General features: G+C 40.4%; 1 protein-coding gene across 1 annotated transcript in view; it reads left to right on the top strand.

Annotated features, from left to right (window-relative positions):
• LOC139690490 (inactive rhomboid protein 1-like) overlaps positions 1-21,619 on the top strand; it is a 96,576-nt gene that overhangs the window by 15,017 nt on the left and 59,940 nt on the right. The window contains exon 4 of the mRNA XM_071587947.1: positions 13,941-14,180. Coding sequence (XP_071444048.1) covers positions 13,941-14,180 — 240 coding nt within the window. The remainder of the gene's footprint in view (positions 1-13,940; positions 14,181-21,619) is intronic.

The raw sequence follows: 21,619 nt of genomic DNA, 5'->3' as shown, positions 1-21,619 counted from the left end.
ATTCATTGATTTCCTCCTGAAGTGCGGGATTTGGGTCTTTGGGCATTTGCCGGTCGGAAGAGGTATCAGAGAGTTGTGTGTTAACCTCCCTTATATGTATAATCTGTTCTATTTAAAACTACAACCATTGAATCTTTGTTCCCGGAAGTAATGATGATGTTTGGATTATTGATTAATCTTCTTAATTCTGAGGATTCGGTGGGAGAAAGGTTGGGTTGAGGATTTATGGACTTGAGGAAAGACGGGTTGGAAATTCTGGATAGGAGAAGGTTTATAAAAATTTTCAGTGGATGATTTGAGGGGAGAGGATTGGGTTATTGGGCAGAAACAGGCTTGAATTTGAGGGGGTTGGGAATGGGTCTGGATATTTGCCGGGGTAGCGGTTGCGATATTCCAAAATACCTTAAATTTTGATGGGAGGATGCATAGTGTTTCCCATTTCGCCAACTTCCAGAGTATTTGGCGTTTGGAGGCCTCGAGCTTTTCCAATTGCATTATCAGTTCCGTCCGTGGTATTAGAGTATCTCTCATTGTAATCAGTGAATTACAATTTTGACTCATGTTTAATGTCCTACACTCGTGAAGAAAAAATTCCGTCCTTCAATTTTCCCGAATAAAAGGATTCGCAGTGAAAGCTCAACGTAATTTTGATCGAGAAGCATTATACTCGACATTTCCGATGGCCATTGTTTGAGCATGCCGTGTAAAGCGCGAGAAATTTCCGCGTTTCCCATATTTGTTTGTTTTTTACACGATCGATATGAATGCGATGCGAGCCATTTGGCCGAGAACCAAGGAGAAGGACAGAGAGAGAGGACGATTATCTTTGCCCGGCCTTTCCCTTCGACCGTGGTTCTCTTCCCTCATCTTGTGCATCTTCCTTCGCTTCTGCAGGACTCGGTATTCAAACCCCTGAAAAGAGTTTGAAGGGCTCTTAGAGGTGGGGGACCGGAGAAAAAAGAATCATGCAATAGCTGGAAACCTTGGTGGCTCAGTGGAGGGGGAGGCTGCGACACTTATGAAAGGAGTCAATCCCGATGTCGGCGAGTAATCAACCGTAACATGAAGGATTTCGGTGGTCTAACAGTCGGTGGAAAACCAAGAGAATATCTTCCTTATATTGCCAACAAATATTTTGCCTGATTTAAATCCCTCCGATGGAAAGCTACTGTGTTAATTTGCACTGCTTCGTACTCTCGTCTCTAATATATATATATATATATATATATATATATATATATATATATATATATATATATATCGATGATATATAGTAGAGACACTCACGAGAGCAATATAACGGCACAATAGAACACAAAATAAAACAATGTGAGTGTCCTCTATGTTATATGCTAACGTAGTATTTTGTGTTCTATTGTGCCGTTACATATATATGTATACATATATATGTATACATATATATGTATACATATATATATACATATATATTTATTAATATACGCATATGCTGAAATATACATAAATATAAATTATATATATATATATATATATATATATATATATATATATATATATATATATATATATATATTTGTGTGTGTGTGTTCACAACAATTCTAAAAGAAGTAAAAGGCTAAACGAGAATGTTCCAATAGCCTCCGGCATAGAAATCTAGGAAAAAACAAATTCAATAAGGTCATTTAACTAACTTTTACTAATTTACATAACTTTTTCAGCTATCGTACAAATTCAGCCATCAACCACCCGTTTTCTGCTCGTCATAATATTTTCCTCTTATAAATGCTTAGCATAGCTAGCTTCTATTCATTTCTTGAGTAAGCAATTCTTAAAGCTAAGTCCTTTTTGTGTCTTTCAATAATTTTTCTCTGGAGAAAAGAATCTTAAGAATAGTGCGAGTCAATCTGGTCTATTTAATACCCGGTCAAAACTTCATTAATCACATTGCTACAATCTCCGCCTCTGAATAATTTAATTCCCTGCATCATTAATCGTCAACCTTTTTTTCCTGGTCTAGGTCTTCCTTCTGGCCGCATTTTATGCAGAAGATTGCTATTTAAATATTCATGTGCCTTACGTTGCGCCCACTTTTTTTGGCCCTTCTCTCTCTCCCTTTCTCTCGTGACCTCCGAGTGTCCAGTTCAATTCTCAGTTATTCACTCACGAGGCCCTCTTAAAGCTCACCCGCCGTAAAAAGTTCCTGTGAATCGTACAAATATTTTTTCGGATCATAAATTATTTCCCTAGCATACATCTTCATCATGCATTTGGTGGTCTGTGTATACTTTCTATCTTCCTTAATTCCATCCGAAATTCTTCTCCTCTCTCTATACCTCGACTTCTCAGTATTTTCCCCTCTGCCGTCGCCTTCAAAATCCCGTGCCCTCTCAGCATCCCCTGCATCAACTTGTCCTGCCTTCTTCGAATATCTTCTAACGACCATCTCTCATCTCCCACCGTGCTTAGAACTTCTTGGTTGGTTTTCATTTCCGTCCATTTTATTTTTACTTTCTTCTTCACACGTACATATCAAAATCTTCCAATTTACGCTTCAAAGATCAAGTTGTCCAGTAATTAACTACGCTTAAAATTTTCATCGTTTTTTCCTTCACATCTGCCATCAACTCCCGCCTCTTCTTAAACACTCCTTTCTGTAGTGAAAATCTTCTTTTAATGCCCCCACTACTCTCACTATCTTCCCTTAAAACACTTCTTAAATAGTGGAGCTGTTCCGCCACCTCTAGTTTATGTCCTTTAACTTTAATGTTTGTCTGAGCCTTCTTACTTCTTGGGAACCTCATTAATCTTTGTCTTTGTATGATTTATTCTCATCTCATGCCTATCAAACTGATTCTTAATTGCCCTGATTAATGCTTGTAATCCTTTGAATTACTGGATACCCAGCGCTTGATCATCCGCAAGTCTAACTGATTTGAAGAGTTTCCCACCTACTTTCCCTCCAGGCCTTCCCAAGATTATTATTTCTTCCATATACACACTTTGTAAATAGCAGAGGATAACGTTCATCCCTGCCTAGCAAAACGCACTCTCCGTTGGCAATTTCTACATGTGAAGTCTGAGACGCCAAGGCCTTCTTAAAATCTACATATCACAAAAATACGCCCTGATTTTACTCTACGTTCCTTCCTACTAGAGAGCTCATTATTTCTATGGTACTAAAAGTATATTTTCCATTCCAGGAATCAAACTAATCAACCCCTTAGTAATCATTGGCTCCTATCTTCATCCTTTGGTTGAAAATCCTAAGTAATATCATTTCTGCGAGTGAAATCGTGCATACGAGTATAGTCATGTACACTTCGCACGTCGCTGCTTTTCCCATTTTTGGGATGGGAACTATTACTGATCTATCGAAATCTTCCACTCTAATTCTTTCCTCATAAATACTACAAATGAGCCCATAAAAACTCTTTCTTTCTCTCATTACTAAATGTTAAGCATTTCCTCTGGGTTGTCTACGCACCAGCACATTCATCCGGAGTTGTCGCCACCAAACTGCATGAACTACGTTATGAATTGCTGCCGCACCCCCCGTATTCACCCGATCTGGCTCCCTGCGACTTTTTCTTATTCCCTAACATGAAGAAATGGCTCGCGGGAAAAAATTAAGCTCAAACGAGGAAGTTATCGCCGAGACAGAGGCGTATTTTTGAGAGTTCGACAAATCCTATTTTTGGAGGGGTTAAAAAAATGGCCGGAACGTTGGGAGAAGTGTGTCTTACTGAAAGGGGTCTAAGTTGAAAAATAAAAAAAATGTTTTTGAAAACATGGAATCTTCATTTCTAACATGGGTACTTATTGAACCGCCCTCGTATGTATTATCAGTCTTCTTCGATTCCATTTCCTTCTATGTTTTTTCTATTTGTGCCGTCCTGGTCCTTAGCTAGCCTTCATATCAACATCATACTCCCTTTCTAAATCAAAACTCCTTGAACTGGTATTTCATATTGTTCTCCTATATATTCTTTCCGTCTTTCCAAGGCCTCTTCTTTTTCGGTAAATATTTTGCGCTTCATATAATTAAGAGTTTAAAAGATATTTCCCCTATCACGTCCTGGCGGTTTCTTCACCTTTCAGTATACATATAGGCTGTTCAAACTGATTTGCACTGCCCTGTTTACCTCTTTCTCCCGATATCTTCATAACATCTACATAATACCCCGCAAGCCGCCGCAAGGGCATGTGGCTGGGGGTGTTAGGTCACCACCAGTAAAAAGGAACAAAAACACATGCAAAAATTTCACATCATGCAAAAATATACCCACCATAGCATATATAGTACATTCATACAAAAATCTTTTCATTCTACACGCAAGCAATTACAGATGCTATCATCTTACAAATAATTGCACTTTTCCCTATGGTTACTCGTTGCCATGTGCATCTGGACTTTTACAAGATTGATCAAATCTGCTTTTAGCTCTTATGATAGTATTCTGTCATTAATCTCTCCCAGGTTCACTACCCTTCTCGCCAGTTTCGTATTCAGTAATCTAGCTACCCCACTTTGACTGCCGCTTCACTGTACATATATGTATTACTGTGCAATTATCGCTCAAATAATCTCCGCTATCTTCATACCTCATATCGCACGGGCTTAATAAGACTCTCTCCATCTCTTGCTTGAAGTTTTCCATCTCTCCTGTCCCCCAAGTCGTCCTAACATTCCAAGTCCCTATTCTTAGTGCGGCGTACCTCTTCAGTGTCTGTCGCCATCCCCTCGGCTGTGCAAGGATTTCGTGCGATGACGACCGAAAACCTCACTGACATTATGAATTCCCCATCGGCGTTTAACTGGTGGACCCTTCCGATCAAATTAAATTCTTTTTAAAAATACACTTAGTTATTAGAGCGTTCGGATATAGACCGGAGTTCTTCAAATTGGGGATTTTAATCTGTTTCTGGACATGTATTCTGTCTGAATTTTGGAGTGGTCTCTTCCATTGTCAATCCCATGTCAAGCCAACCTTCAATTTACTTACTTATTTTGTTTTTTTAAATGGTTCCAACACTTCATTTCAGTCTTTCGAACTCCATTGACCCCTTTCTCACATTGTCTATTAACATTTAGGAACTGGATAGCGCAAAATTCATCATGAATTTCACCCAACAACTCGTCTGAAAATGAGTCTCGGCGATTTTCATTATTTGCAGCGTCTTTCGTTCCTCACCTAACCCACAGAGAAAGCAAGAAACCACATATCCTTACGCACTTAGCCGATTCCCGCCCCACGGCTCACTGTCCTTTGCTCGAGACTGGATGAGGAAATAAGTCATGAATCACAATTTCGCTTGTGCAAGTCCTGCTCCTAGATAATGCGCTTTGAAGGAAAGGAACCGCTTAAGATAAATATTACAAGTTGCTAAGAGGTTCCGCCACGCCTTATTAGTTCACACATTGTGTGCAATTAGAAGTAAGTGGTAATGTCGCAGTCACGAATACAGCGAGTAGGTCGGTCGGTGGTCATCGAGAAATCGGGCGACATGATTCCTAATTCCTGTGTAGACAAAACCTCCTCCAGAATAAAGTGATTGGCTATCGGTGACCGTCATGAATAAATTCTATCACATATAATTTCCACGGGAAGTTTCGATAAGGTGAGGGCGGACGACCGAGATTATCGTCCGAGGAGAACGCGGGTGGTGACCGCATAGATGGGCTTGAATCGCCACCCCCTTCCTCCCACTTCGGGCCATCATCCCATGGGGGACATCCGACCGAGGGTGCAGGCGGGCGGTGTCGGTTCGGATGAGTAGAGGCCGTTGCCCAGTGTAGCACTTTGTATAAGCTTGTGTCCAGAAGGGTCTCCGATTCGTCCCCGAGAACTCCCCACTTCTTCCTCTCTGGAGTTGGTAGCTGGATGGGGAAGGGGTTGATCCTGTGGGAAGGGACTTTGTGGAAGCGGGAGAGAGAAGTTTGCTTACATGGCCGTCACTGAAGGAAACGTCGGATATCCCCGGGTCCTGCTAATGAGGGCGGGATACGAGGGGGTTAGAAAGGGGTCAATTTTAGACCAATTCAGAGGTTATTCATTTCAATGCATGATTATTTTAGTTTTAATCTGAACTCCACCACCCCATTTATCCACATTTGTTGCCGGATTTTATAATTTTACGTTATTCCTAGGGGTCACCGAGTTTGCTGTCGTCTGCACACCGCGTCACGAATCATATATTGTTTAATATTTGTTATTTTGCAAAATGTGTCGATTAAATTTGCCGTACTAATTTCTGTAATGAAACACCTTGAAATGCTAAATTTACAACTGCTATGGAGTTGGAACCCCTGCGATGGGTCTCCGAACGTTTGGCCCACGGATATAACAAGCCGTCTCAACTGAGTTATGGAAATGGATGCTTAGTGTTCATTTGTAGAGATATAATTGGAGTAGGAAAGGTTTTTAAGAAAGAGAGAAGTGAATGATGGAAATAAGTATGGTTTAGTAAATAGTTAGTAAAATACTAACATCCTAAAGACAGTGTTATCTGCATTGGCGTGTGGTCAGAGAAAGAATACAATTACATCGATTCCATAAACGCCCTATGTTCTCATTACAGTCAATTTTATGTTATTTAGTGCGGTCGGTATCAAGGCTTATAATGCTGTTCTGAAATTAGCTCGTGTCTTATCTCACCCCTTCGCCTTATTTCTAATGTGATGTATAGAAGAAAATAGTGGACTCATATCTGATTAACAGTGGTCACAGCATTCTACCTTCGCCGTTAGACACGAATAATCACATGTTTTCTTAAGTATTTTATTTTCATTTTTTCTGGTCTAGAGAAAGTATTTAGAAATTATAATGGAGACAGATTTCTTTGCTGGTATAGTGAAAGTGAAACATGGATTTATTTTTTATTTATCTTTTAAAAGATTTATCCGTTTCGTAAATAACATCGACAATAAAATACAACGTAGAATTATTCCTAATTTTTAAAAAAAGACTGGAATTTTTCAGACAAGATTTTAACAAACATCAACCATTATATCATCAGGGTATTCTTTTTGAAGGTGGAATATCTAGTTTTTGGTCAGTCATGGCTAATAGTTTTTGCGTGAAAAAGTATAGTCTTGAGTTCATTTCCACACACACATTTTATTGCAAAAATGATAAATATGTCCATGAAAGCGAAGTTGCTGATGAAGACTTAATTATGTCCGGCATGATATTGAGTAAAATTAATCTTCCGTGATTAGCTTTTGATGAAATGGCTTCGATCGCTCTCTTATCCTTAGTCTTATTCTTTGGAGGAGGATTTGAGAGATGGTGAATCCGTCGAGAGTTGGACGACTAGGACTTTCTTCAATAGGAAAATGATTCACGAAATGGAGTTCTCGACTCAAACGCGGGATATTAGGAATTTACTCGTAAAAAGAGAAGGGCTGAAAATAGAACTAATCAAGATGCGAATCCGAGGCGAAACGACCTCTGTAATTGGCGTATCGTATCACTCTGGGCAGACTTTGAATTCACAGAGCGCTCGTGAGACGATCGTGTTGCGTGCTGCCTCTTGATTTGCACCGGATGACGCATTCACTCAATTCTTTTTTTTTTCTCTCTCACTCTCTTCATTGCGACGCGCGCGACGATACGAGTGGACAGTAGTAACTATTGTGGTAAGCGCTCACTAATGGTGATTGTTGGGTCGTTTGGAGCACTCGGCATAGCTGGGAGATTGTGGTGATGTTGGATTTGGGAGGAGAGTGGATTTTGAAGCCCGACCTCGGCGTCGGTCACCTCTTGACAAAAGACGCCACTGCGCCCAAAGGGTTCTCTTCGTGGCTGCCGAGCATGGATCGAAATGCCATCGAAAAACCCTTCAAAGCGCGGGACGCCAGTCCAGACCCTCGACGAAGGAGTCCAACGCTCCACTGCGCGCCGATTCGATCACCCGCGCTGACTCGAACGGAACAAACCAGCGGTGCTTTCCTCCCAATGGGTGTTCAAGCCTCGAGTCCAGTCGCTTTGATTCCCACTGGGAACCTCATGACTTGTACGGTGGTTCACGTCGCTTCGTATCGACTAAACCTCCCATCACGGGAAATGGGCCTCCTCTTCCACTGCATGCACGAATTGGCGGACCTTAGATCAACGGTCATGTGGAACTGATTCTCTTGTCACGAAAAAAACGCGGCTTATTTTTATTTTAATTATGAGCTTTTTTTATTTTGAGGATTTTTTAACTTTGTTCAATAAATATATTGACGATGTGACCCTCACTGATGACGAGACTGATTGTCACAAAGTTTTTATCTCGTCTGGTACACTGAAAGGTTCGAATTAAACCGTCGCTGTGCTCATTTCTCGAGTAGTAGTTTTTAGGGGAGGCGACCGACAGCTAAGGTCATTTGCGCCATAGGGGATGCTCGAGTGAAGTGTACGAGTCAAGAGGCATTCCATTTCAATGCGTGGCCACGCGGGCTGATATTTTGCACGCTTGCCAGAGTCGTTATGGATGATAAATGACGAAATATTGTTTAACCAACTATGGTGACCCTACTAGTAATATTAAGGGAAGAGTGTATTAAGGGCATCGTGGAGGCATACATATGTAGATATAAAAGTATTTGCTTTCGATTATCCTGTGAATCACGCTTGCTCTAAGAATTCATGGATAAATTTGAAATGATTTCACCCTTCCTTTCTATGCGTGTGGGTTTTTTCACTTACTTTTCAAGTAATTTATTGTAGCATATAGTCGTGAAGTCGTCCAGCACTTTCCGTGAAAAATAAAACGCTAGTAATTGATTTCTATGCCTTGAGAAGAGTATGCTTATTATACTAACAGGAATCAATAATAATAATCATCTTTCCAACCTCGTGTCTAATTATGACAATTCAATGTATAAAATCCTTTTAGTTTTTATGTATACTTTTTTCGAGGGTAATATGCACTTTGGACAGAATTAATTTTGCAAATTAAAATAGATAATCACTATTCAGTATGAATGAAGGATTCATTTTTGAAAATGCATACCTGCGCACCATACATCAAATCCTAATTTGAAATACTTATAAAGTCCATTAATCAGAATTCTCATTAGTATTTTATTGTACCCATAATTGTTTCCCAATATTGAATTATATTCTTGGATAGAAAATCCTTTTCGAATGTTTCTCATATTTCCTCATTATACTGCTGCGACTATTCATACTTCCGAATGATGATATTTTTCCAATCATCCATAATTGATTAGTGCGCGTTTCCAGCGAGCTGCTCTTTTGTGTCGCAGTGATCCAAAGACTAGATGTAGTGATTTGACCATTTGCACTCAGTTAATAAAATTTGGTGGATGCTGATTTGAAATTTGCACCACATTTAATATTATTCAAGCTACATTGAGTGTTAAATTTCTGTCGAGGAGTTATTAAAAAATATAACCTGTATATTGGTGCGTGAGTGCAGAATTCATGAAATCTTTTGTCGGCTTATCAATAGTCCACAGGATTAATCATAATGGACCACGCCAATCTTGCGCTTTCCTGGTTAGAGTTCAGGCTTTTAGACAAATGCCGTGGTTGTCCGGCTTAGTGGGGTTTATCTTAATGAGCTCATTGTATTCGTGTCTCGTTTGCGTTGATTTTTGGCACGGCCCTCAACTAGTTCGCTGGCGAATGATTCTTCGACCGACACAACAGAGTCAAACGCGTAGTCGCCATTGTAAAAGCGAGGGACGTGACGCGACTGAAATTTAAACCATTTAGGGCAAGGTTGCAAAGTGGAGCAAAACTTTGAAAACAATTTGCCTGCGGTGACAAAAGTAAAACTATTCCGGCATTTTTTTTGTTTCTTCTACGAAGACGAATACTTTTTATTTATTTTGCGAGGAAAAAATTAAATGGATACTCAGTTGCAGTTTTACTGATTTAGTTCCACTCAATGATGAATTACATGTTGTTACATTACATGTTACATGTTAGCACTGTGTCAGAAAATAATTAATTTGAAACCTTATGGAAGCGATTTAAGGAACAAGTCTACTTTAGTATAATTTCGAAGTATTTTTCTCAAAGATATCATTTTCTGTACTGGCAATGTAGATATTTAATTCAACCCTCGCTCCAATTCAATCCAATATCTGTTACTCTTGCAGTTCGGCAACGCCTCTGACTAAGTGTATGTAATATTGATAGAGATAGTTACATGCATAAAATAGAGAAGCATACTCCATCGACGATGATAACTCCCGAGCAGTCTTCTTTGACGCCCTTGATTCTCTGGGAAAGTTCAATGCAGCTCTTCATGAATCCCTCATCAAAATCAATTGAATAATAGAGTTTGATTAAAAAAATTCCAATAAACTGCCGGAGATGCCGCCAGAGTATCTTTTAACGGAGGCAGCCGCTAATATGCATTTCAATTCAACAATTTCAGAGTGTAATAAAGTAATCCCGGTCAAGGCGAATGATTTTTAAAATCTGAAATTTTTGAGTCGACTTAGTTTTACCTTAATTTATAATGTACCAATAAATCATACGTTAAAATTGCCATAGTTAAAATTCCCTTGAAATATAAATTCGCCGATGTCTGGTCATTGAGTTAGTTTTTAGCACCTAATTGCAGCTTCGTTAAAATATACATACTTACCCTGCAAATTTAATGTAAATACCCATTTTAACTTCCCTTAATGTAGCCTCTTTCAGCTACAATCGCCATTGTTTTGTAATTAGTCCGTCTCATTCCATCAGCGAATGATAATATTCTTTGTAGGCACAAGCTCAAGTGCAGTGACTAGGCCATTTGTTCCCTTCCCATTATATAAACAAACATCGACTGCGCGGATTGAAAGCAGTCTGGTGATGTCTCCCTCCATTTGGCTTTTGTCCGTGATTTACTTTCTCTGCGAATCGGAACGAAAGCATCCCTTTTCCATTACGACATTCAATTCCCGTATCTTGTTTCGAAAACCGCCAATGAAGTTTGACCAGCGAGCAGTTTCGTTTCATTTCGATCCCCCCACCCCCGATTTTGGGGAACCCGCCGAGTATTGCTCCCCGTTTTGTAGTCTTTCCATCTGAAAATCGGCGAAAACTGCGTGATGGGGGGATGAAACAAAAATACGTGTCCCTCTCTCTCTCTCTCTCACGAGTCCTGGACGGAGCGAAGAATCGGTCGATTGATTCGAGGATCGGTGCGAGCCGTGAGACGCGGTGAGTCCAAGCGCAAAGTCCCGACCCAACGGAGACCAGCGCGGGGGGGGATCCGAATAATGGCCGAAATTTGTTGATATACCGCGCTCGTTAAGCGTTAAGTCATTCTCGTCCATCGCCCGGGCGACGAGAGCGAGAGACAGTCAAGTCCGGGAGTGGATGACGGGTAGGATGCAACGGGGAGCGGCTGTGAACACCGGGCGAGGATAGGGAAGGGGGCGAAGGAGGGGAAATGGGGAGGAGGGGGGGGGCGCGAGGGACGCAAATGCAACGAGGCAAAAAGCTTTTAACCCTAATTGCTTTCTTCCCCGCTAGGTGGCTGCAACATCGCCATTAATGAATTAATGCCCCCTACACACCTCTCTCCCTACCCCTCCCTCACACCTCCCCGCCCCCCTCCCCATTTCCCTTCCGTCGCCGTCGAGAACAAACGAGAATACCTAGGCGCTTTGCAAACTATGAAATTTTCACGCGAAAAAGGTTTTTTTTTTCTCTTAAGAGGCCAAAAGAAAGGACTGCTTTATTTCGACATATCGCTGAGCTTCCGAATTTTGCTACAGTAAACTGGGCACATCTGAGTAATTATTTCATTGACGTGGTTAGTTATCGCCAGGTATATATGTGTAGTAATAATTATTCCGAGCGTCCTTTCTCCGATTTCCCTCCCTCGCGATTTCTCCCAGCCCACACTCACCCCTTTTGCCGTAATAGATCTCTCGTTTCAAATTCACGAACCCGTTTGCTTTGCGAACCACACCCAGAAATTGCGTCGTTAGCTTGCGACCCGTAGTGTTCCGAAACATCGGTAATTGATTGTGCCGATTCCACCCTGTGCCGCTCCCTTCGGTCGATTCGAATTGAAAATCTTTACTTTGGCTCAACATGGATTTATATGTGAACATCGGATTTGCATGTTTTTCCAATGGTCAAAATGGTTTTACAATTCAGTTAAGCCCTTCGAGCGTAATATTATATTATTATGCAATTTGACCAAACCCGGTTGTAGTAGATGCGCCCAGTTGGCGTGTTCTCATCTCTTTCCTCGTACTAATTCAAAATTACCAAAATGGATGATAGTTACTTAAACAGAGGAAAGGAAGTTTGATTTACCATGCACTTACTGGAACATTATTGCTTTCCTGCTGTTAATAATATTTTATGCAACTTGCACAGTGGCATTGCTCTAGCTCTAGAGGCTTTTTTTCTCACATGAATACCTTCATAACGGTCCTCTGTGAAGATTAAGGTGGGGTGAAAGTTGGTAATTTCGCTGGTGGAATACGTGCAAATTATTCGGATGTGTAATAGGGTTTACGTACTTTCCCACCGTACTATACTCCATAAATGACATATATGTTGTATTTATTACCATTAAAATCGGCCAAAACATGTTTCTAATTTGGGGTGAACAAAAAAACCAAAAATAATTCCTTATTGTTTCATGGAATATTATTTCGATTTTACGAAATTTTCCATCATGACTTCGTCACAGGCGATGTTTATCAAACGTCCGTCTAGCAGTCATCATAAACTCATCTCGAAAATCAAACCAAATCCTTCAACTCTTGTGTGATTTAATATCACGGTGCGAGTCGATCAGAATCTAATTTCTCCAAATGGAATACGTCTCCCTAACAACATTAGCCACTCAATCTCAGCATCATTCTTGGATTTTTTTTATCCAATATTGTCTGTCGGTCGTAATATACTGATTACGACCGACGTTGTTCGCATAGTTCGGCAATTTCCAATCAGAGTAATTGTTCCGTACGTAATTGATAAAGGGTTATCTCCCGGAATATCAAAATGATTACCCCAGTATTACAAGTGATAACATCTAGGCCATGCGAAAACGTTTAGTATAATTTATGTTCTTCTAGCTTGATCCCCGTTTGCAAATCATGATTTTCACCTTAACGAGCCGAGAAGTAGAATAAACAACCGACATGTTGGAATCAATGGGGATCGCCCCACTGTGTCCAAAACGAGGTTTATCTTTTCTTTTTTTATTCAAAATGAGGACAATTTTTAAATTAGAGTTCGACCATGGCGAAATTATTTTTCGCTTCAAAGGAGATTCGAAAGTGAAGGAGAGAACATCGATGGATATTGTGCAAATAGATCCTCATTCTATTCGCTCGTGCATCATAAATTTTATTCTAAGTCTATTGGCAAAAATGTGTGACCCAGTTTTAAAATTTCATTGCCTGGTATTGATGAACCAATTAATATGGCTCTAAATGTGGGACTAAAGGCGGCATCTTTGTGCTGCGTCATCGAGTAAAAATGTGTGGGTTCAGTCGATCACTAATGGATGCCGACTTGAACACCTCCGTGGTTAGGCATGCCTCGCTTATTAAATTTTGAAAGTTAAAATGCCTGTAAATCCTTCTAATTCTGGCGGCATATTGGTTCGATACGAGGTCTTAAAAGCCCCTTAAGGCAGGCTTATGTGTTAAAGCCGTCATCCGAGTGGCCTGTTCCAAAACATTTCGATGTCATCCGTGATGGAAATAGAATTCCTCCTAATTACGTCAGCAGGGAATTTCATTTTGCATAATCCTCGCAATGGTCTAATGAAGCACGGGAACTACCTTAGGCCAATAATCATGTCCATCCCCAATGCTTCGATTTTTAAATCCCGCACATCACCATTCATACTTCCACCGTGCGTTGCTCTCTGTGAGCGACACAGCGAATGGGGTGAGAAGGGGGCGCTCTTGACCCCCGCAAACCCCATCAACACATTCCTCTGATCCGCAACCATTTTCATTGTCCAATCCGCAGGGTCGCGCAGTCCGATCCGTCACAGGACCACGCCCCGACGTCCTGCCCTCGAGCGACGCTCCCGACGGCAGCGGCGGCGGCGCCGGTGTGGGAGGCGCCGGCGTGGGAGGCGCCGGTGGGGGAGGAGGCATCGAGACCGACCACTTCGCCGCGGGCGAGCCCCGCTGGGCCGAGCCGCCCGTCCGCCGGAAAGAGTCCGTCGCCCGGATGACCATCGGAGGCATCGCATACATCGTGTCGGTGAGTATGCCCACGCATCGCCCACGTGGCGGTGGGGGCGATGGAATGGTTTGGCAGGCGAAGGCCGGGGGGTGGTGGCGATCGGTCCCTGACGCCACGTCCACCCCCGTGGCCCAAGCCGACTAGTTCCTCAAAGAGAAATAATTGATAGTTTAAAACTGAGCGAAGTCGAACTCGTCCATTGTCGTAACTCTTTTCAGAGCATCTTCTTCTCCTGTGCAATTTGACGATGCCTATGCAAACAAAAACAGTGATGGACGAGAGTGGTTTCGTTGGAGGTGATTGGGTCACCGAATATGCTGTTTTTTAATAATATTCCAATAAACACAGTGGTGTGTTCCCTCTGGTGTGTTCGTACTTTTTAGGGATTATTTATGACTTGCATTACTCTGCCTGACATGGGCGTAATCATTTGTATATCATTATGCCTGTACACACATATACAATCAGTGAATTGTTGATATACTCAATATATACTCGTATTCGCATACGAAAGGAAATTCTTTAAGTGAACGAGACGAGACATAAAAAGGGGCGCAAACATAAATACATTAGCAATGTAAATACTATTATTTATGCGTGTCCTTGTTTATGTTCAAACTATTTTTAAAAGTTTAATATTAATGTGTGTTGTGTGTCGCTGTTCCTCAAAGTTTTATCATTAGTGTGTTTGTGAGAATATTTACGCGAATATATTTGTTTATTTGCCACAAATGTGTCCATCTAATACCAGCGAGTAATAATATCACTTCCAACTACCTAAAAATTAAATACTGTAACGAATTAACGGGAATACAAATTTTTAACATACTCTACTTTTTAACCCACCTCCTTCTTTAAATACGTTTTATATTGCAAAATATTGAAAACTCATTCCATCAATGTTCCTGGAATTCGATTTCCCTTATTAAGACAATAAAATGAATTTTATCAGAAAGTAATTTAAAGTCACAAGCTTTTTATAATTTCTGTTTCTTGTCGTGGTGGGTATTTAACTTTTTGTCAGTATTTAACCTCTGACGTGCGATTTTCTCCAAAGAAGTCAAAGATTTCGCGCAATATATTTTCTGTGATTTAGATAATTTGGTAGCGTTGCCATTGATACTAGAGTGAATTTAAATTTGCAACGTTAATGCAAGATACCTGTTTGCTTAAAATTTCACCGCTCAGAAAACATTGTTTACCAGGAATTTGATCCTACGAATGATATTTATTACCCAGTGGAAAATTTTTGGTTGACAAAAGTATTAAGTTCTCCCATTAATGCTGACGCATGAAGACTAACGTTTATTTTATTTAAGCGATTAAGGTATGGATGTAAGTCTTATTATTCAGTCACGTGTAGTCCAATCACGAAGTTCTGATTCTCGTGAAATTTCAAGCTTTAGCGAAGCTTATCGAACGCTGCCCCTTGTTGCAACAAATGTGGTTAAAACATGGGTTCATTTCTATTTGCATTTTTGGTTTAATTTAATGCTGGTATTGTTCTTTTTTGCGCATTTTTCTCAGTCTAATTAAGTCAGAATCCTCATGATAACCCCTTCACCGTGTTTCGTTTTGTTTCTTTCGTTTTTCACTCCGAACCCAAACAAACGAATGCAAAACTTGAGTGGCTGGCAAGTTGCGTCAAAACAAGTAGACGCAAACTTTGGTCTATTCCTTCGCGTCCGAAGAGTGTCACGTCTCTGACCACGGAGAGAGCTGGTCAAAGTCAATGACGTCGAAGGGCAAGAGAGTGACATCCCTCCCTTGCTCTCGAGACACCGTTCAGTCTTCTTCTTGTCAATATCATGATATTCATTTAAAAGAGTCTCTTTTCCTCCCACAAAATTTGCTGAGGTCCTTTATAATGCACATTTCGCATTTGAAAGTAAGATAAAACTGTTGGCTACCTTAATGGCCAATTAGAGTATTAGATATTTTCTTTTTATGACCAATAAATACCTTTGTTTTCCATAAATATATTTCAGTGCATATTCCAACAATTATTAATTCAGATCTAAGATAACTTTTAGTATAAAAATGTTATGGAACTAATTGCTTGGATTATTAGGTCTTTTCCAAGTTCATATTATAACGATAATAATTTAAAACAGTTAATATTTTCTCATAGAATAACTTTCTGCGTGCATTCTTTTGAGCTAATGACTAGTTTACTTCCTGAATATTAAAAACATTAGTTTCCTGAAGAGTATCAGAAAACTTTCAACTTAATGACATAGAAATTAATTATTTCCCTTCCTATGGTATTATCATAAATTTAGTCTTCAGCTTTCCGTGTACGGTAGGAGAGATCATGTTGATAAAATTAGAGAGATTAAGTGTAGAACACATAAATTTAAGATGTCATTTTTTCCACGAACCATTAGGAATCATAATAACATTGTTCGACCGCGGAAGGGTCATGTTCGGGTAAAATTATTCTGGTGTGTATTCACCCCCTGCCACACACTCTGGCGGTGGCTTGCGGGGTATATATGAATGTACAGTTAAATTAAATAATAATAAGTAATAGTGTATAGTTAAAATAAATAAATGTACAGTTCATTAGAGTTTTGGAGGAACCGTTTTATTCTGCATTGGAGCCACGTTGAGCAGAGAATATTGCCATATATAAAATTAATCGCAAAAAAATTACTTGAGTCTAATGATAATATTATTTCCATTATCAATTTCCAACTATGTTATCGTTCAATAATTTATTTTTTCATATTTTACACGTTTCTAAAAAGTGATATTATTACCAATTTCGATGAATGGAAAGAATTTTGTTTATTGTGCGCCCTTATTCATTCCAACCCAAGTACATAGACAAATGATATTGCCGATTGTGAGAAGCAGTCTTGTCTGGTTTTCTAGAACCGAGTACACTACGAGGTAAGGGAACCCCGCCCCCCCCCCCTCGCCCCTCCCCGAAAATCTCAATTCATTACGCCGCAGTGCTCGCTGTGACCACCACGATATCAAAATTGAACTTTGGCTTGATTGCTATGGTCAATCAATGGCTCAGCCCACAGTGCCGCCGACCTCCCCCGCGCATGCCATCTCCCCGCCGACTCCGCCCTCTTCGCCCCGCGGTTAGCCACGCACACTCCATCCTTCCGTTGTCGAGTTCCGCCCTGTGGCCGTGGTTATCCTTTGGGAGGAAAAGCCATAACCCTCGGCGGCGTCGTGATACTTAAAAAGGGGGCAATCCACTACAGATTTGGGGGATGAATGAATGGATTGCCCGGGGCAGGTTATGTGGAGACTGGCGAAGGGGAAATGGCTAAGGAGAAGTCCCAGGAGATTCGGAGAAAGATGCCCGTAATTTCCTCCGGGCGAATAAATTACACCACTCGTATAATTTGAGAAAACCTCCCTCCCGGAAGCCTGGGCGGCCGATGGAGGTGCATCCCCGGCGCCCAAGTCCTTGTCTCTTCGCCTCCGAGAGCGACTAAATGCGATTAGTCAAATCAGCCGAACCGTAAATTCTTGGCCGTTTGATTCCGGATTGTAAAATGCTGATAACGGCTTATGCGATTTGAATACTCAGCGAAGTCCATTTTTCCTGTAGTTTTCCTTCCCGCGTGTGAATACCATGCATTCGGAATGAATCTCTTATTCCCTCTTCAATTTTAGTCAAAAAAGGAAGCTCGCGGGGATGGGGTGGGGGAAGGGTTAGGGGAGGGGTAAGGGGGGAAGGATTTCCGAAGTCATAAAGTTTAGATGTAATGAATAAGAAATGAGCTTACAAGCATAACCTCATTTCTCTTCCAATCTTGCGTTAGTTCCTTTAAATCCTTTGATGCGTTTCTTTGGTTTAAATCGCTTCTCCTGATGCTAACTTTAATTCGGCCCGTTATTCGCGTTCAACTTACATTCGCAATGAATACCTGAATCGGAAAATAGGAAAAAGGTACGGGGTACTTTATGGCATTGAGGACGAGAGCGGATGGAATCCATTTTCATACTACTTTCATCCATTCCTTAATTTTAAGCTGGTAGACATTTTTTTCCTTCTAAGGAGAACTTCTCAGGACTTTTAGCGAATTTAAGGCTTTTTTGCTGTTTTATTATTTCAAATTCCAACCGAAAAGATTTATGAGTACTATGTGACGATATTTTTTTCATGTATCGCATTAGAAGTCCTCAAGATTTTATTTTCTTCCGAGAAAATCCTAATAAACTCCTTTAATTTAATTTGCTTACATTTAATTTTAAAAGAAGCCTACAGTACTACTACAGTACTGTTGCAAGTATAAAGCTTTGTCGTTTCACAGTTACGAAACTGCATGGCCCCATTTGTTTAGTATGCGTCTTTTTGTTTTCTTGAACTTTTTTGTTAGCTTTATTTAAAAAAAAAGCTAAGATGCCCTCTTTAAATACATTTCCAATCAATATTATTCCTATTAAAGAAAACTCTTCAACAGTTCCTAACAATTGTTGTACATATATCTACTATGCATCGCGTGAGCAGAGTCTCTAAGTTATTTCCTGTTTGTCTAATATATCTTTCTTCATGAAGTTTCTCTGAAAATAGAATACTTTGTTGTTCCACATATATTTTATTATTCACGACCTAGGTTTCGTCTCACAAAGTCATCATCATTAGGTGAAGTACAGAGTACAGACAGCTTCATATACTAGACAGAGAACAGGAGGGAGGAGTTGCTGGTGAAGTGGGAGGAGGGGAAAGAGAAGGATGGAAACTTGTGTATGTGTGTGCATGGGTGGGAGGGGGAGGTGGCGGTTGGGTATGGCGTCAAGGGGGAAGGGGCTGTGGATCAGAGGGAGGTCCTGGATGGGGGAGTTTTCTCAGGTCTTCCACCGGGTCAGGGGTTCCATATTGGCCGACGTTTCGATGTTCGACTCGTGCATCGTCCATAGAGTAGACCCTGAGGATGATGCACGAGTCGACCATCGAAACGTCGGCCAGTATGGAACCCCTGACCCGGTGGAAGACCCGAGAAAAGTTCATGAAGCAAATGCACCAGGAAAGCACCAGATATCCCTCTTTAGTCCACCATTCCGTCAGCCTGTCTAACCTCGGTGTAAATCTGACTTCATCTAAAGCCTATTTTCTTCTTCCTCAGCCTCTCTCATCTAACATTCTCCCTTCGATAATCGCACTCAACATCCCATTACTTCTCAATATTTCCTCCTCCTTATTTTTCTGCCTACTTCGGATTTCCGTGAGCAAAGTTTCTTTTCTTTCGCAATTCTTTACATTCGTCTAAGGTCTTTGTCCAAATTAATTTCTCAGTTCTTCTCCACACCTGCAACTCAGGAGTTTCTGATCTGCAACATATTACCTGAAAGACATCTATCATATAACCTCAAAGGCAACGCTTCTGGTCCATGCAGCTGTGGGTGTATCGATAATCTTCCCATTAATTCTTTCTTTACTCAGCATTCTTTTCGTTAGTACCCTTCTCGCTAATGCTTCTGCCACTAAATCTATTCTTCTCATACTACTACTCCAATTTCTCTCATTAAATCTAGTTTTCTTGTTCGATCCTAAAAAGCTAAGAAACCCTTTTTTTCCACATTTGTACCTCAGAAAAATTGAAAAGAAATATTATTCTACGTTTTTTGTGTTAGAAAAATTATTTTCATGCGATATTCTCCCCATTTGGATCAAAGAAACAGTAGAGCTTCCGAAAACGTTTTCAGAATAAATTTGTTTCTCCAACGGAGATGATTAAAGTGGTCACCGCACTACTAATTCATCTCGGATCTCTGTGGAATCGATTCATAATGGTCATAAAATGTATTGGAATTTCGCCTTGAATTGAATTCCATGCATCAACGAAAAGAAATGTGTTGATGTGTCGTAAACACGTTGAGTTGTGCAATTTTAAGTCCCATGCATAGCAATGTCTTCTGTTCTACCATAGTGTGACCATTGTCTCATGACGCTTCAGTTTGGACGAAGTTTCTCACAACTACAAATGAATGTGCCAGAACAACAGTGGCAAAAGCAACCCAGAACTCCATCAATCACGTGCAAAATGCAAGTACATGACAATGTGAGTGTGTGTGATTCTACACGGGACTTTCGCAAAGTTAAGGTTTTCCGCTCTAACAGCTGAATGCTTGACCGGGTGGAGGGACATGAATGATTCGCTCGCGTACAACGCAGGGAAAACTCCAAATCCTTTTGATTTATGTGTGTATCCTGCAAAGCCACCGCTAGGGTGTGTGGCAGGGGGAGAATACACACACAGCAGACTAATTTTGTTTACATGATAGTTGTGTTAACGTAGTTATTTTAATCAAAATGTTATAAATGAGCATGCTATAAATTCCTCTTTATGGCATTTGTAGGCCTAGTTAGTAAGGTAAGTAAAGCACAGGGCCTGGTAAAACAAAAGGTCGCCAGTTCGAGTCCCGCCCACTCATATTTGGTCAACCGTGGTGGTTCGGCCCCTGGGTCACACCTGATGACAAGCCAAGGGCTCATCAGGATCCATTTTTCTCATTGGTCCATTTATCGGAGGAATATGTATTCGGACCAATTAATTAACTCCTCTTTAAGGCATTGCTTCGAACAAAACCTTTCGATCTTTCATGTAATGATCCGCCGATTAGCCTCTATGCCCATGCCAAAATTCAATATAAATAAGGAACTTAATGTAATTAAAACTTTAGCGGTAAACAATGGCTATTCAGAAGATCTAATTAATAAACTTTACCGGACTAAAATTACGAAAATAGCCTTAAGCGCCATTTAAAGCCCCGAATAATTAAAAGATCACACTGCCAAATGGTGACTACTACTCTATCTAGGGAATGTTTCTCAAAAAGCAATCAAAAATTTACCTAAAGAAAAAATGTAATGTGCCTTTTACAGTGGTTCATGCCTTAAGAACCTGATCTCTCACACTAAAGACAAAGTTTCCAAAGACGAGAGGAGTGAAGTGTATGAATTAAAGTACTCAGAATGTAACACGAAGCACGTATATTTGGCAAACAGGACGAAAATTTAAAGAAAGGATGAAATAACACCAAACATGTGCAAAGAATAAGAACATAACAGCTAATAATGAGCTAAGCTTAGATAATAATTTAAGCTAATTTTACTTTTTGCAAGCAGAATGAGGGAAGGCGTTCAATCAGATGTAACTACTTCAGGGAAATATTGGTAGTATTTCTCAGGCATAAAGAAGAGATTCGTCAAAATCTATGCATGGAGTCCACTTTTTCTACGGATGTTAGACTTGGACTTGGTAGGGGACAGCAGAGGAAAGAATTTTGCAGGCAATGAAAATGTGTGGAAAATGCTGCAATCAAAATGAGCAGACAGAGTAAGGAATGAAGAAATGCTTCGAAAGATTGAGTGAAGTGATAATCACACGGAGGATACAATGAAAAGAAGAGAATCAATTGGTCTCATCCTTCTCCGACCATAACTGAAGGAAAAATGGATTGGAGGAATAATTAAGGAAGGAGTGCTA

This window comes from Hetaerina americana, unplaced genomic scaffold (genome assembly GCF_022747635.1).
Source record: "Hetaerina americana unplaced genomic scaffold, ioHetAmer1.1.p SCAF_3, whole genome shotgun sequence".
NCBI lineage: Eukaryota > Metazoa > Arthropoda > Insecta > Odonata > Calopterygidae > Hetaerina > Hetaerina americana.
Note: the sequence above shows the minus strand (reverse complement) of the source record. Positions and strands in the feature narration are given on the sequence as shown.